Source organism: Cricetulus griseus, assembly GCF_003668045.3.
Source record: "Cricetulus griseus strain 17A/GY chromosome 1 unlocalized genomic scaffold, alternate assembly CriGri-PICRH-1.0 chr1_0, whole genome shotgun sequence".
Lineage (NCBI taxonomy): Eukaryota > Metazoa > Chordata > Mammalia > Rodentia > Cricetidae > Cricetulus > Cricetulus griseus.
Window position 1 is genome coordinate 197,706,668 of NW_023276806.1, and position 17,473 is coordinate 197,724,140.

At 42.5% G+C, this 17,473-nt stretch overlaps 1 protein-coding gene across 6 annotated transcripts in view; it reads right to left on the reverse strand.

Annotated features, from left to right (window-relative positions):
- Nrf1 (nuclear respiratory factor 1) overlaps positions 1–17,473 on the reverse strand; it is a 109,177-nt gene that overhangs the window by 21,485 nt on the left and 70,219 nt on the right. For all 6 annotated transcript variants that reach the window (XM_027391390.2, XM_027391389.2, XM_027391388.2 and 3 more), the window contains 5 exons: positions 13,459–13,617; positions 12,068–12,265; positions 11,207–11,308; positions 9,389–9,546; positions 2,750–2,874 (listed from right to left, as the gene is read on the reverse strand). In XM_027391390.2, coding sequence (XP_027247191.1) covers positions 2,750–2,874; positions 9,389–9,546; positions 11,207–11,308; positions 12,068–12,265; positions 13,459–13,617 — 742 coding nt within the window. The remainder of the gene's footprint in view (positions 1–2,749; positions 2,875–9,388; positions 9,547–11,206; positions 11,309–12,067; positions 12,266–13,458; positions 13,618–17,473) is intronic.

Here is a 17,473-nt window from a genome sequence, read left to right on the forward strand (position 1 = left end):
TTTAGACTTTTCTGGAGTCTGTGATGGATCTCCCCCAAGAAGTGTCCATTTCCAAGTTAGCTCTATTCTGACAAGTAAGACTTTATTCTTGTCTCATTAGTCTTCCTGATAATAAACTTTTTGATTTAGAAACAAAAGAACTGGTTGTGGTGGCGCACGCCAGTAGGATTTGCTGAGGGAGACAGAGGCAAGCGGATCTCTGTGAGTTCGAGGCCAGCCTGGTCTACAGAGCGAGTTCCAGGACAACCTCCAAAGCAATACAGAGAAACCCTGTCTTGAAAAAAACAAACAACAACAAAAAACCAAACCAAACCAAAACAAAACAAAAAGAAATCTTGTTGGCTTACTGGCAGATGCTTTGAGTTTATCAATACACAAGTGAGAAGGATCACAAGGACAGAGAAAGAATGAAGATAACCCATGCTGGTCTGGCCAGCTACCATTAGCTGGATAAAAGGGAACACCCAATTTTAATCCAGAGTAAATGGTATAGCACTCCAGGTGAAAGTGTCAACACACAAGACATATCAGAACAATCTGGGTCAGCTCCCATAGTACACCAATTTGTTGGATCTCTAAGAGTGGATAAAAATGATTGGCTTTTGTCTTAAAGCACTGAGATGAAGTACAAGGCACTGGTTTAGTTTGACAAAGAGGACCTACAGTGAGAAAGGGACAAGTCCAAGTCAAAAGTCCTGAGTTTGACAAGCACTAGCTTGCTTGGGACACTAACAGCTTTTCAATTTAATTACTTAGTTTTGGAGACAGGGTTTCTCTGTGTAGCTCTGTCTGTCCTGGAACTCAATCTGTAGATCAGGCTGGCCCCAAACTCATTTTTTTTTAAAAAAAATTGTTAAAACTTTATTTTTGAGATTATTCTTACCGTATTACCCAGGATGGTATCTAACTATTGCACAAGAATGGCCCTTTATTCTCACCTTCTGAGAAGTAGGACTACAGGCATGTGTCACTATGCTTGGCTGGAACTATGGGCTCTTAGGGTGTAGATCAAATGTTCTCTTACCAAGTATATAGCCAACAACATGAAAACTACTAGAAAAGAGGCAACTTTCAGCACTGAATAGTAGAGAATGTGATTCAACTTTATTATATGGCCCATCAAGTACCCAGAGCATACTTGGACTTCTCTCTAAGTTTGTCATCCTGAAAAGGTGAGGCTGAGGAGGAGCTGGGACCCAGACATCTCGAGTCTATTAGAACGGGTATCAAAAGCGCCTATGAAACTCACAGCAGCTCCACTGTGAGTGATGGCACTTGTACTTCAGGAGATGCTATGTGACTAGACAGCTACCTTCCCCTCGAAGTAGATGAGGACTCAGATGAGGAAGAGAAAAGGTAAAGAAACAGAGCCGGGGGGGGGGGGCCTAGCCACACAGGGAGCTTTTCCTTAATTTCCTGCATGGTCCTCTGTGTCCTGAATACACAGGTATAAGATGTCCCTTATCAGGCAGTACTCTGGCTATCTCCATTCAAGTTAGTGTAAGAAAGCCCCCCCCAGGCTGTGGTTGGAACATATAATTTGGAAAATGATTCACAGAAGTGATAATAGCTCTCTATACTCCAGTCATTCCTCTCCCCCAGGAGAACAGAATACTTCCTCCTGCAGCAACCGAGGACAGACACTGTGTCTTCCCCAGATGGCCAGGTATCTAGTGCTTATGGGCTGACCATAAAAACAAACAGTGCTAGAAACTTCTCTCTCTCTTTTTTATCTGAGACAAAGTTTCATTGTGTAACCCTGCTGTCCTTGAACTTACAGAGATCTGCCCACCTCTGCCTCCCCAGTGCTGAGATTAAAGGAGTGTACCACTATACCCAGCTGAAACTTCCCTTTCAGACATTTAATGCCACTAAGGAGCTCTCTGCCTAAATAAAAAGATGTTATCTATCTAAAAGTCCTTCCCAGGACTTGTAAATAACAACTTCTCCAATCCCACAGATACTTGATTTGTTCTGCTTAATTAATGAAACAATCACACACAGTCTCACAGATAAGGCTGGTCCTCCTCTTTGACCCAGACTTCTGAGGCACTTCCCTTGGAAGCCCAGGTCTTGGCCACTGACTGCCAGAGACTGCTGAAGTGGATCTAAAAGAGCTGGGATGGAGTTGTAAGCTTTTGCCACCATAAAACTTTATCCCTTTTGTTTATTTGGGTTAGTCACCAATATCCAGGAGGTCAAAGAACTGGGAAAGAAGGGCAGGGTGGTGGCATGTTACTGGCTAAATCTAGATGTCCTTGGTCAGGCCACACACATAACAAGAAGCAGAACCCACAGGACCAACCAGAGAAGTGCCTTGCTCACAGCCTGCCATGTACCCTGGGACAGATGATATGGTGGTACCTTTCTGATGAAGTCAGAGCATTCCACCCACCCATGCAGTAAAGAACAATGGAATACCTTACCCTTCAAGATAGTAAAGAAAGAAAATACCCTACAGCAAATTCTAAAGTATGTCTCAGCAAGTCTCATTTAGCAAAACAGCTAATTTTTAAAAAGGAGTCCAATTAGGTAGCCATTACAGACGCATTTTCCTTCAGGGAACCTCAAGGACCCTATTAGTGAGAGGAGTCAGAGGCCCCTAGATTTTCCTAGGCATCAATTGACAACCTATGAAGAAAAACTCAAACCAAGCTCAACCTCTTCCTAATGGATTTGTTACCAGCTGTATTGGGAAGGGTTAAGTGGAAGCGGGCGTGAATTCAATAAAATATTCATGACCTCTTACCATTAGCATCTTGGACTCCAGTGAGTGCTCCGACGGCTGCTGCGGTTTCCCCAGACAAGACTATCTGTCCCCCGCCTTGTAAGGTGGCTTCAGCCAGTGTGGCAACAGCATGGGCGGCAGCTTCACTGTGGGCACAGGGACAGGACAGAGGGGGATAAGCAAGATGAGTGAAGAAGGCACAAGACTGTCCTTCCCAGGTTCTCTGGGCTCTGGGGCGCTAGACACCAGAGCTAAATGGGTAAGAGCCAAGAGTAATTCTGAATGATACCAGACAGCTAGAGAGATATATTTCTAAAGCTAATATGAAATGTTCTTTAAAATGAAGTCAAGAGTGTTTGAGGACAGAGGGACAGAGGCATCATTGTCAGTCTTTCCTTACTGATAGCAACTGAGTGCCTGCAAACCAAAGTGGAAGCTCCCATCCACACTCACACAAAACCATTTTGGTTGTCAATTACAAGGTTTTCTTTTTTGCTTTATGGTAACACAAGACAGATCATCAGAAACTGTCCCTTTAAGCCAATGATGGATGATGATCTGAGGAGTTGGCAACCTGGACTTACTATCAATATATTTGAAACAGTTTATATATACACCCCTCAAATACGAAGCAACGGCTGACTACTAACTTGAAAAAAACAGCTCTTCTTTTTGCTTCACTTATATGCAGACAGCACTAAAAATGGAGACTCACCATTTAAAACCATTACCAAAGTTCTTGCCTCTGAAGTTGAGGAAACCAACAATTCCCTTTCCTACAAAGGCAACACTGCACAGAGCGAGCAGAGACATCTACCTAAAGGGAGGGCAGGTTGTAGTAGTTTGGGATCCATTTTTCCCCTTCTTTTCCTTACTATCTGCTTTTATGATATAAATAAGCATCCCATTTTTCTTGACTCTATAATGTCATACACTATAAGATAGACTATTTTTTTTTTAAATGTGCCAGTAAGGAAGAAAATTCCTAAAGGTATTAAAGACTAAAATTTGTCATCTGAATTTCAGTGATTTTAAAAACAAAAATAGGCCAGGTGGTGGTGGTGCACACCTTTAATCCCAGCACTCAGGAGGTAGAGGCAGGTGGATCTCTGTGAGTTCAAGGCCAGCCTGGTCTACACAGTAAGTTCCAGGACAGGTTCCAAAGCTACAGAGAAACCCTGTCTTGAAAAACCAAAACCAGCCCACAGAAATTTCTGAATCTCTTCTATGAAGATGGAGATTATCAGCTGACAATTTGTGGTCCCTGAGGGAGGAAAATTGAGCATGTAGGGTCTGAGTAGATAAGGCAGTTTACTGTGCAAGTCCAAGGACTTGCATTTGGACCCACCGCCCATATGAAAAAGGCTGGGCATGGCTGTGTGTCCTGCAACCCAGTGCTGTTGGGGCAGAAAGTAAGACAATGGGGCTTTCTGGCTGTCAGCTTAGTTCTAAATTCAGTGACAGACCCTGTCTCAGACAAAATGATAGAGAGGGACATCCAACACTGTCCTTTAGCCTCTATGTACACACAGGTGCAAGTTAACTGCAGCACTGAAGAAATGTGTACTTATACCACACATACTAAAAAATGAACACTGGCCAGCAAGATGGCTCAATAGGCAAAAGCATTTGTCACCCACGTTTGATGCCCAGTACCCACATGGCGAAAGCAGAGAGCCAAGTCCTACAAACCATCCTCTGACCTTCATATGTGTACTGTGGCCCATGCATATGTGCGCAGACATACAAAATAAATAAATACTAAAAAATGCCAGAGTGAGCATGAAGCAGAGAAAGTAGTGTCATTTAGTTTGGCAGAGGTCGGCAAAGGCCTGGTTCCATCTTCAAATAAGCTAATGGATGCAGTTCTGCTCTGAACCTGAAGGCTTTACACCAATACAGCTGTTTTCTTGCAATCCCAGGCTCTAGTAGGAACTGGTGAGGGAGTAGGGACTGGCTGTTGTAGACACGACACTGATCGGGGCATAGCAATGTATACCCTATTAAACACAGTTCCTTTATCGAAGAAGCTCAACAGGTAAAGCACAGTAATTCCCTAGGGAAGACAGACCCAACAGACAGAAAAGTCTTATTAAATAGAAAAGTCTCCCCTTTGTTCTAATCTGCCTTACTTTTAAGGTGGTTTTTCTTTTTCTGATATAAAATATATACATAGGAACCTTGCAAAATTTAAACTCTCAGAAATACCATCTAATACATATTAAACAAATAAGCAGAATCATACTGAAGTTTTGTTGGTTTTGCAGAGCTGAAGACCAAAGTCAAGGCATACTAGGCCACTCTTCAGAAAAGACAGCTGTAGCAGGTGCCAGGTAGAAGATGAGAAAACAGGTTTATTCTTGAGAACAAAGGAGATCCTTAGGTAAAGCCAATGCTTTATATAGAAAAATTATGACTCCACAGACAGAATAAAGGGCCTGTACAACATAGACATTGGTGGAAACACTACAGCCAGACAGCTGCAAATGAACCCTGCCTTTAATTTCATCATTCGGGAGGCTGAGGCATGAGGAACACCACAAGTTCGAAGCTAGCCAGGGTTATCTTGCAAGACCTTGTTCTGGGGTAGCTGGAGTAGGGAAGTCATAGCTGGGGCCTATATTCCCTTCAGCAGGCTCAGCAGGAGTATCCAAATTGTAGAACACAGAGTAAATTCAAGGTCAGCTTTGGCACCTTTGTGACACCTCGTCACAAAATTAAGACTCAAAAAACAACTGAGGAGGAACCAGGCATTGGTGGCTCACGCCTTTAATCACTCAGGAGGCAGAGGTAGGTGGATCTCTATGAGTTCAAGGCCAGCCTGGTCTACAGAGCGAGTTCCAGGACCGACTCCCAAAGCTACACAGAAAAACTGGGTTTCGAAAAACCAGGAGGAAAAAAAAAAAAAAAAAAAAGAATGTTGCTTTAGTATATAGATGGACATTGGTCCAGTAAGGTGGGATGGATAACATAAATCAGATTGTCTTTCCTATAGTAGGTAAGGACTACGATCTTTCCTGTAGATTAAAATTAGGCATCTACAAACAAAAGGTAGGGGGCTGGGCAGTGGTGGTGTGCTTCTTTAATCCCAACACTCAGGAGGCAGAGAAAGAGGGGTCTCTGTCAGTTCAAGGCCAGCTTGTTTTACAGAGCAAGTTCCAGGACAGCCAGGGCTGTACAGAGAAACCCTGTGCGTGCGTGCGTTCGTGTGGCGGGAGAGGGAGTGATAGGAGGGTCTTGGAGATAGTTTAGTTAGTAAAGTGTTTGTGTGTGGCAGGGGTTCCCACAGACCTGAAATTGAACTTTGCTAAGTAGCCCTGGCTGACCTGGAACTTCTAGCTAATCTCCTGCTTCTGCCTCTGAAATGCTGGAATAAGGGCAAGTGCTTATTTATAAAATACCATGGTCATTCATTCATTCATTTTTGGTTTTTAAAGACAGGGTCTCTGTGTGTAGCCCTGGCTGTCCTGGAACTCACTCTGTAGACCCGCCTGCCTCTGCCTCCTGAGTTCTGGGATTAAAGGTGTGCACTGCCACCACCGCCTGGCTGCTATTTTACTTCTTTTTAATGCAGTCTCCACAGTTAAAGAAGGGCACATTCTAAGTTCCCTGAAAAGAAATGACCCAGGCACCAGCTTCCTCAGAATGCTAAGTGGAGGCACCGTGCTCAGCAGATACACAAATACCACACTGACAACACAGGGTAAAACATGTTTTTCCTAAGGTCTACAAGCCCAGTCTACAAACCCCTACCATGTATCTCTATGCAGAGCTGCACTGGGGACTTGAGAAGTTTCTTTGCAGGGGGTCCAATTAAGAGGTATGATGACTTCACTCCCCTTTCCCTGCTGCTTGTGTGAACTGAAAAGCTGCTTTTTGTTTGGTGTGTGTGTGTGTTATGCTTTGTTTACCATGATTCCCTTCCCACCTCATTCCTAAAAGTGCTGTTTTATTCTTTATTTGAGACATTAGAATAAACACTGTTTTCAGTATTTAATACTGGTAATTTTTCCACAGCTCTTTGGGCTGTTATGAAGCTAGGGTGGGCTAAGGCTGTGTAGCTGTGGATCCTGTTCTGACTTGCTGTAAAAATTCTTTTAACAGCATAGTTGAAAAACAGGTCTGTCCTGCAGCTGTCCTGACCCCTTGCTTCCTCGCTAGTGATGAAGGAGCCTCTCCTTCTGAGGCCCCCATCTGCCTTCCTCACAGCTCACTTCTTTCTCACCCTGCACTCACATCTGCTGTTTACAGTGCAGCAGAGGTGCAGGTGGTTATTAGAGAATCATGGTTGGTCCATCTGCACCTGAAACAGAGACTGGCAGCAGATTATGAAATTACTTTGTTACCATAGGAACAAAGACCGTTCTCTGTGTATTTTTCATCAAGAGGACTTTCAACAATGAATTTTGTAGGGATAAAGGATTCCATTGCGTCTCATGCATAGAGACTCCTCAGTAAGGGGTTGTCTCAGACCCAGCCCTCTTGACAAAGCCATTCACCCATGGGGTATAGCTTGCTTTGCTGCCAGGCTTGGTTTCTGCCAGAAGCTGCAACACATCACCCCTAGGACTCATTGAGCATTGGACTGTCTGATTGCAAACAGATTTCAACATCTCTTTGCTCCTCCTTCAAGCCATGGAGCACCACTCTCCTTTCTGGAATAAACAGTGTAGCCACCTCAGCAGCACCTGAGTTTTGCTAACAAGTTCTCAGGGGAACCATTATGCTCAGTGTCTTTAGAAATGAGCTGTTCCTCACAGCAAAGGGAGTCAGAATGTGTCTCAGACTTTCCACTATGTGCAGGGTTCCCCGGATACCACAGGTCACTGAAGTCAAGGTGCTTACTGGAAGACTGGTTTTGCTGGTCTTTATTGATGACTTATTAGACCCAAAGTAACAGTAAGGGGTCACCAGACTGAAGGTAGGAGACTCTCCCTCTAACAAAGCCCTTCAGGAAATGTATGAGTACCAGAAAGGAAGGAGTGGAAGAGGAGGACCATCATGTAAAGAACAGTTAAGACTTCCGGCTGGGAAGCCCCAGCTCCAGGTCATGCAGACACTCATTAGGTGAGTGTGAGAGGCCAAGGATGAGCACATGCCTCTGTATTAGTCTTAGGTGTCTGACCAACCACATCTTGGCCATGGCTCCCTTCAGGGGACTGGTTTCCAAGCCTTTAACAAAGCACACCTAGATTCTGGGTTGCTTCATCCTGACTGCTTTTATAATCATGCCTCATCATCACAGTTCTGACTAGACAAGTCTTAAAGTACAGCTTGAACCCAGGGCCTCACACACGCCAGACTCTCCAACGACCAAGTCCTCAAGTCCTTCAAAAGTGTCATTCAAATAAGATGAGCATGGTAGCTCACATGTACAATCTCAGTACTCAGGAGGCTAAGGCAGGAGGGTCGCCACGTGCTCAAGGCCAGCCTGGGCTACAGAGTGAGACCCTCTGGAAAGAAAGAGAAGGGGCAGAGGGAGGTGAAAAGAGGGAGAGCGATAGATGGAGGGGAGGAAGGGAGAAGGAAAGAAGAAAGGAAGATAGATTTAACTCCTGAAGTGGTAACATGAACTGGATGCCTCTATGAGCTTTATATACATGGTCTCTCTGGGTCTGAGTCAGTTGGTGACTATTATCCTACAAGAACAAAGAGGAAAATAAGACTAGGGGCTAAGTTTCTCAAATGGTTTGGCTGGGATTCAAACCAGAAATCCTCTTTTCAACAACACACTGTACAGCCTCATACAGCACACTGCACACCAACATATCAATGCTCTCTAGCCATCTATACCTACTGATCTACTTCTTATTTCACAACAAAAGCAGTATCCTCCAATCCACACATCAGCTGATTTTTGTATTCCAGGAAAGGTAATTCCTCTCTGGATTTCTACAGTGTCCATACTCAGAACTCCACAACATAACACTGAAGGACATTGTAGTATAACCTGTTAGGTGGTTTGAGAGCCGAGACTGTGCTGCCATGCCATGGAGGTCAGGGACCATGTGAGACTACAGGCCATGCAGGGTGACTAGCATCAGCCCTCACCACATGCCAAGGCACTGAGATCCTAGGATCTCACCTCCAGTGACTTCAGTTGTCTTACCCTTCCTCAAAGCAAGCATAGGTATTACTCCCAGTCTACAGAAAAAGAAACCCTGGACACTGAGAGGGTAAATAAACTGTTCAAGGTCAGCCAGGTAGCAAGTGATAGGACAGAGTGACGTTAAGGTCCCTATTCTTAATGATTAATGAAAATGCCTGGGTCAGCTGAAAATAGTGTCAAGAATGAAGAATAATACGGGGATGATCACCAGGAAGAAATGGCCAGAAGGGAACATGCAATTCTGTTTTGGAAAAGGCCTCTTTCTACTTGCAGTGATCTTCTTAAATATCCCTAAAGGGAAGAGGGCTCAATTTTCCTTGGTGAGAGCTGATTAGAAACCAAAGTACAGTTAATTCAGTATTAGAATGTTTGCTTAACATGCCTAATAGCCTGGAAGCTCTACTCCCAGGACTGCAGAAAACAAAGCCATCCTGCCTCCAGTGTCTTATGAGCTTGAAGGCAGCCCTAACTGTCAGCTCTGATGAGGAGGAATACATTGCATCTCTTAGGACAGACCTGCAATCCCTTTTATCCCCCACCCCTGCCTCCACCTGTTGAGTGCCATGGTGACAGTAGCTCCCTGCTGCATCTCCTGAGAAGCTGCCACTGCGGCTTCTGCCAGCGATGCCACTGCCTGAGTGGCCTCTGATGCTTGTGTCGTCTGGATGGTCATTTCACCTCCCTGTAATGTGGCCCAGTTTTGTTCCACCTGAGGCAGAAAGGACAAGGACGGTCAAAAGTCAAAACATAACATCACCATGTTTTCAGCCAAATGAATGCATACACATGACCTATAATGAATGGGGAGAGTTCTGTTGGAATTTACATTTGAATTTGATTGTGTCTGTAGCAGGAAGTTTTGGAAGCACACAGAGAAATCATTGAAAATACTTTGAGTCAAGTATGGCACCTGCCTAAATCCCAGCATTCAGGAGGCTCCCAAGTCCCAGGTCGGTTTGGGCTACATAGCAAGACCATGTCAAGAAAGACAGAGAAGGAAGGAGGCCGGGGGAAAGAAACAGAAAACTGTGTTGGGTTTGGATGGGAGGCAGAAGGCAGACTTGGCACTATCTACTTCTAAGCAGTGCTTTCCTTGGCCATGTTTGCTTGAGTGCCTGTCACTCTTTCCTTCCTTCCAGTGTGTGACTGTATGTGCCTATATGCTACCACGTTCCAAAGAGAGAGCTCTAAGGCCAAGATGCAGCGCTGTTCAGAAGATGTCCTATTGCCTTGCTGTGCTGAGTTTCAAATGGTGGCTCCTCCTATGTCTAACGTGAATGAGCCACTGTAGCCATCTCACATTTTCAAAGCTCAGGGCATGGGGTGCTTGCTGCCTTGGCTAGAACACACTCCTCTCCCTGCATCCTCTGCTTTTGCTTGTTCCCCCAGTCTGAACTCAGGTCTATTAGTCCTCTGGAGAGCAATCAGAGACAAGTCCACTGCACCACCCCAGGGCCCCACCTCTTCCCGCTGCGGCTGCTCACTGAATGGTTTGCTATGGGTTTCCCCACCACCGTGTGTGGTCCCTTATGGAAGAAGGTAGCATTTATTGTCCTATATCTAGACTACAGAGCCTGGCAGAGAGCTCCAAAAGCATTTTACTGAATGTGTGGGTGGAGAACGTACTCCTTTATTTGTCTGCTTGTTATTGAGCCTGTCCATATTTCAGCTGAATGTCATACAATTTCAAAGCCATCACACATGCTGGCATCACAGCTTGAATTCACAGCTTTAATGTCTTTATACTTGGGTGGTTTTTCCTTTGTTCAGCAGAATTACATATACTATTATCATCGGATATCATTTGATTTTTCTGATGTCTAAAGCAATCAACATGACCAATATCAATTGGTGGTCCCATTGCACAAACAAATCATTTTTTAAGCCAATTGCATGTCTGAATAAATTTCATATTTTAAAAGCCAACATACATAGTTTACTTTAGAATTTAATGTGGAATTCTCAATGTCCATGTAATTTGTACAGTGTCCTTAAATAACTTTAAACGCTTAAGATTAGAGATTGTTTCTTTGCCCCTACTTACTTAGATTGCCTATGCACAATCTGAAAAGACCTTTGTCATAAAAGTACTGAAAGGATAACCCCTTTTATTATGTATACAATACACAAAATACTATATTATAAATGTGAAAATCTAAGTTTCTAATAGGCTGGTTGGAGTTGTAATGATCCACAAACTTTGTTACAATTAACATACACAGTATAAAATACTTCTCCAAACTGTCATTGTCTGACAGATATCATAAGAGTTCAAATAACATAGGCTGCCCTTCATCTTCTGGGCCCTTACCTCTCCTTACTTATTCATGCACTGTTTCAACAGGAGCATACAGAAACCTTTTTCTTACCTCTCCATCAGCCACAGCAGAATAATTCACTTGGGCAACAGTGACCGTGGTTGGCAGTTCTGAAGCATCGGCCAATGTAGCTACTGTTGCCCCTGTACCAACCTAAGAAGCATAGAAAGTTAGGTGTCAGTGGATGGGCCCCACTACCTGGCCCTTACATATAAGCTAAGACTCACTGAACCCCAATTTCAGAATAATGTCTGGTGACATGAAGAGAATTACTAAAATCATCTCTCAGGGACCAACCAGCCTAAGTTTCAGAAATTTACTTCAACCAAATCAATATAAGAAGAGTGATTGCATTCTATTCTAGCTCTTGGTGCCAGTCAAACAGTATTCTACTCTAACCCTAACCTGAACTTTAGAGATTCCCTATCTATCAATAAATGGTGTTTCACCTCTGAAAAGGTAGTTCCCTGGTGTGTGTTCTCAAGTACCCTTATCTCTCTTTTACCCTCCCTCCCCAAATCCTCCTCTTTAGTTCTTTCTACAGGTAATGGCAAGCATTACCACTCAAGTGGACCCTAACCAAGAAACCATTTCTAAATGCCTGGTTTGGAAGTGTCCCACAAGCTACTTACAGCTTGGAATTAACCAAAGTGCAAACAATATAAAATACTGTCCCAAGGCTGGAGATAAAACGTGGCCATGTGGTAGAGTACTTTCCTAGTGTGGGTGAGACACTCCAAGCATCACAAGGAAATGAAACAAAAACATAACTAGAACCCTGTTTAGAAGTTAATTCTAGGTACAAGAGCAGGTACACAGCTATATGATGCTCAGAGCCAAGTATCTGCATCAGAAACTTCTCTAGTGGGAGGTGAGAGAGACGCCACTGACCCACCTCCAGCCCGTGCTTACCTGGATGAGCGACACGGTGCCATCAGGATTGCTGAAGGTCTGTACTACGGTCTGTGATGGTACAAGATGGGCTATACTGTGTGTGGTGGTGGCCTGTGTTTGTGTTTGCTGATCTTCAAAAGCATATAAAAGATCTTCCCTCCCATGTTGCTTATAACAATTTTTAACTATGGTCCGTAATGCCTGGGTCCATGAAACCTGCCACCAAAAGACAAGGAAAGCACAAAAAGTCACAAAGAACTTTTGTATTTAGGCCACTATGAACTAATCAGCCATATATTTATTGAACCTTTTGCGGAGTTCATCTCAGGATTCCCCACAGAATTATTCTATAACAAATAAACTGATGTTTTTTTGTTTGTTTTTTTCCTGCTTTCCTTCCTAACCAAGGTCTGATTTAGCTTTCGGGTTTTATGTCCTATTCCAAACTCTCAAATTTCTTATAAGAGATATCACTCTGATCAATAATTATATACTGTTTCTTAATAAACTTCCAGGCAAAATAAAAAGCCAAATGTATAGAGAAAGTAGGGAATGTTATCTAGTTCAGTCTTTCTTCTCCAAGTGCTGGGTAACTAACACACACTTAGCAGACTTCCCCTCTAACCCTGTACTAATTTCAATAGTGATTCTTTCAAAAATTTTCTCTCTGTGTGTGCGCACGTGCACTCGAGCACTTGTATCTATGTGAGTGTGTCCAATGTGTGAAGGTGCCCATAGAGGTCAGAATAGTGTTGGATCTATAAGGGGAAATCAGTTATCAGCTGTATACTGTAGAAAGAGTTAAATAATTCCTTTCCAAAATTTAATTCTGTGTCTTCATTACCAGCTGGATTAATTACTGGTCCTGGAACTACAGTTACATGTGGCTGCGAGTCACATGACTGCTAGGAAATCAATCAGGTTTTCTGCAAGATCAGCAAGCACTCTTAACCACTCAACTATCTCTCTAGACCCTCAACAGTGATTATTTTTGCTTACTGTTTTCAGGTAGGCTTGGCCTAGAACTCACTATGTTGTCCAGATTGGCCGCAAACTAGAGATTCGCATGATTCAGCCTCCTGAGTGCTAGGGTTATAGACATGTGCCATAATACCCAGCTCAACAGTGACACTGGATAATCAGAAATAAGGACATTTCTAAGCTTTCAAATGACTAAATACTCTTACTTTAAGTTTTTCTGGATTTCTCTAATACTTTAAATACCATAAAGCTTTTGCAAAAGGCAACTATGAAGGAACAAAGTGTAAATCCACAGGAAGGGCTGTACAAGGAGAACATCCAACTTCTTTGGAGGGACAGGCTTAACTATTATAAAATGTTCTGAGAGTCTGTAGCAAAAGAAGTGACAGAAATTGAGGCAAAGCAATGGGCGACTCAGAGGAACTTACTCTCTGCTTTTGCTCTTCTGTGCGGACATCACTACGGACATTGGCCCATGGGATGTCTTCTGGCCACCAGATAGGTTTGCAGCTTTCTTTCCCCCAGCCTGGTTTTCCCCGACCTGTGGAATACTTGAGCATCTCTGGGATAAACGCCCGAAGCTGAGCCTGAAAGAGAAGAGTATGTCATCACAATGAACTCAGGACCAACACCTGGGGTGTGCTCACACCCCCACCTAATCCTAATATCATGAAACAGAGCCTTCCTGAGGGTGCCAGAAGATTCCAAATGTGACTGCTGACAGGCCATTGCTTCTGACAGGTTACATCTGCCCCATGGATGATTGTGGAGGATACATCTGTTGGCTAAGGAGAACTTAAAAGCTTGGTAGACTTTTTCTTAAAAGATCAACAATGTCTATCTGCAAACTTGATTTCTGTCTCCTGAGATATTACTGGCAATAGGGCTTATGTTTCTTCTATATCTTCTGTAACTTCCATGAGTTAATGGTGTTGTCAGCACTGTTCTGAGGTGGTAGTCAAGCAGATAACAGAAGAATAAACAGGACCATCAATATCTGTAGATGAGATGACTCTGGAACACGGACTCCAGAGAGTCAAAGGAAAAATACTACAAACACTGAAAAGTGGATTACATCCACAAAGAGGTAGACGCTTATGAAATATATGAAAATAAATTGCTTTCCAGATAGTAAGGTGAAAATAATCCAAGAATTCTTCTACCAAGTTCCTTGGAAGTTGGGCCAGTGCCCACAAGTTTCAGAGGCAGATGTATATACATTATGGACTTCACTCAGCTTGCTTTTTGCAAGGTTAACTGAGACCAAAGTAGGTTTTAACCACAGTTAGTGACATACTTATTTCCTGCCATAGTAACTAGGGTGAGGACTGTTCAAGAAGAGCAGCAGTTCATCAAGTTAAAATCTCAGGTCCTGCATAGAGAGCAGCACCTACATTCGCCAAGGACACATCTGTGCAGCCTTTCTAACATAGCACCAGGAGAGGAGCATTCTGAGCCAGGAGTCAGATTCAGAGTGAGTATGCCAATACTGTGATATGGAAGAACATATCTACTCGTGTTCCTCCAGTTCTTCTACCAGAAGACAATACAAACTGTCGCATAGTAGGGAACCACGAATTCAAGTCATCTATGCTTATGTAACAAGACAGGCCTGGCTAATTCCTGTGCAGACAATGCCACTTCACCTCTTTCTAAGTGCTTCCTATTCAGACAGTCTCCTGCTTACAGGCTCTGATATAATATACTCCAGGTATATTTGTCTCTGAGGCATCAAGCAGCAGGCTAATAGAAATGTATCCATTTGCAAATCCATGCCAGCAGCTGGCTCATGAGGTCATTCCTCCAGTTATTTTAAGAAAGTACATCTCAAAGTCATTTCTCCTTTATCCTGGTTTCTTTCTTGAGTATCTTTCTCTAGCCTCAGATAAATAGAGCAGAAAAGGGCTTACATGCATTTCATATTTCTTCATACAAAGCAATAGCTATCTAAAATGCACAAATGAAATAAACAGATACTGTAAACTGAAAAGTTCCCTTTTTAGTCCCATTAGTAACCCCTCTCCCCACAAAAAAGGAGAGACTTTTTGTGTTGTTGTTTGGATTTTGGTTTTCAAGGCAGGGTTTCTGTAGCTCATGCTGGCCTTGAATTCAGAAATCACCTACCTCTGCCCACCCAAATACTGGGATTAAAGGCATGTATCATCGATACACAGTTAAACTACTTTTAAACTGTCCCAAGTAAATGCTAAGACTTTTAAAAAGACTTAGAGAAACTCACCCCTGCTCGCTTGCTCTCTCTCTCAAAAAAAAAACCCAGCAACAATATTAATAGTAGTAACAATAATAATAATAATAAAATATTCTTATAAATATGTATCTCAGGCTGGCTTTGAACTTGAGATTCTCCTGCCTCGGCCTATTCAGTGCTGGGACTATAGGTGTAGATAGATCATCATGCCTGACCTGAAGGGGAAATCAGTTATCAGCTGTCTAACCTAGAAAGAGTTAAGCAATTCCTTTCCAAAATTTAACTCTGTCTTCATTACCAGCTGAATTAATTACTGGTCCTAGAGAGTCTGGGAAAGCAAAGCTTCTCAATATGCTTGTTAAGGAAGATTGTTTGTAATCCACTGGGAGACAATCAACAGGATCAGAGGCAAAGGCACGGCCTTACTTCTCAGGCTGTGCTTTAATGGGCTAGAATACGCTTGCTTGGCTGCTCTCTTCTGACCTAGGTCTCCTTGTGAGCCTGCAAGGCCCTAGGATGGCCAATAAGCTTACTCGAAGTAGAAAATACTACTCCTTCCAGGATTCAGCCAAAGAGAAAATGATATCAAATTCACGTCAATAACAATTAAAAGTAAAGATTATAGGAGCCAGAGAAAGGGCTCACTGAAGAACGCGTACTGCTCTTCCAGAGGACCCAAGTTTGATTCAGTCCCAGGGGGCCCGATGCCCTCTTCTGGTGTCTGCAGGTGCTGTATGCATGTGGTGCACAGATACATACACGAAGGCAAGACACTCACACACACAAAAATAAAGACTGTGGAAACTAAACTGGGTCTGGTGACATACATCTCTCAGGCCTCGGGAGGTGAAGGCAGGAGAATCACTTCAAGGTCATCTTTAGCTACATAACAAGTTCAAGGACAGTCTAATTGAAGGGCTGGGGACACTAAATGGTGTAACACTTCATTAGCATATTTGAGATATGGGTTTTGATCTCAAATCTAGATATATAACAAAAGCACAAAACAGCTAAAATGAAACAATAACTCTTACTATATTTGTAAATTCAGTTACTTATCTGCTGTTCAGCAAGTGCATACCCTCATACCCTCAACACATTTAAATACCATTCACCCCTCATTCCCTCTCTTTACTACAGGGATTTTTGAGGCTCTTCGTTGGTATTTAGGCTCAATTGTAAGAAAGGAACTTTCAAGTTACTATGTCTCCCAACTCCATCTCTGCTGAAGTGGTCAGAAAGTAGAGTCAGTCTTCCATACCTGTGAGTTGTATATCTAAAGATTCAACCAACTGTGAAGCAAATACTCAGGGTATTTTTAAAATAAATAAATAAATAAATAAATAAATACAATTTATATAAAAATATAAATATAAAATATAAAAAAATAAAAAAAATCAGCTGGACAGTGGTGGTCCATGCCTTTTCCCAGCATTTGCAAGGCAGAGAGGCAGGCGGATCTCTGTGAGTTCGAGGCCAGCCTGGTCTACAGAGCGAGTGCCAGGATAGGCTCCAAAGCTACACAGAGAAACCTTGTCTTGAAAAACAAAAACAAACAACCAAACTAATTACCTGTACTGAATATGTACCAACTAGCCTTTTCTGTCATTATTTCCTAGATAATACAGTCTAACAATTACTTATATAGCATTTGTATTCTACTGGGTGGTGGTATAAGATAATGCAGATATGATTTAAAGTATATAGAAGGATTCAGATAGATCTCAGACAAACACTATGTGCCATTTTCTGTAAGGATGTGAGCAGTGAGCATCTGTGGACTTGTGTATCTGTAGTGAGTCCTCTATGAGGAAAACTTCATAACAAATTCTTTTCTTTCTTTCTTTCTTTCTTTCTTTCTTTCTTTCTTTCTTTCTTTCGTTCGTTCTTTCTTTCTTTCGTTCTTTCTTTCTTTCTTTCTCTTAGCCATTGAGCCATCTCTTCAGCCAAACTTTCCCATACTTCTTTCAGTGAGCTATTTACAATGCTTTGCTTACTTTTCTAATTTTTTTTTTATTAATCTGAAGGAAGCACTAATCTGTTCTGCATATTAAAGTTGCATATATTTCCTTGGTCTTATTGTATCCTAAATGTATAGTTTACATGGTCATTATCTTTTTCCTTAGCATTCTTGAATACACTTTATGTTTCTCTGCTTAAAATATACTATGCTCTATTTAAGAATACTTTAAATGTCTAAAAAGTTATTACAATTTCTTTTTGTTTGCCATGCA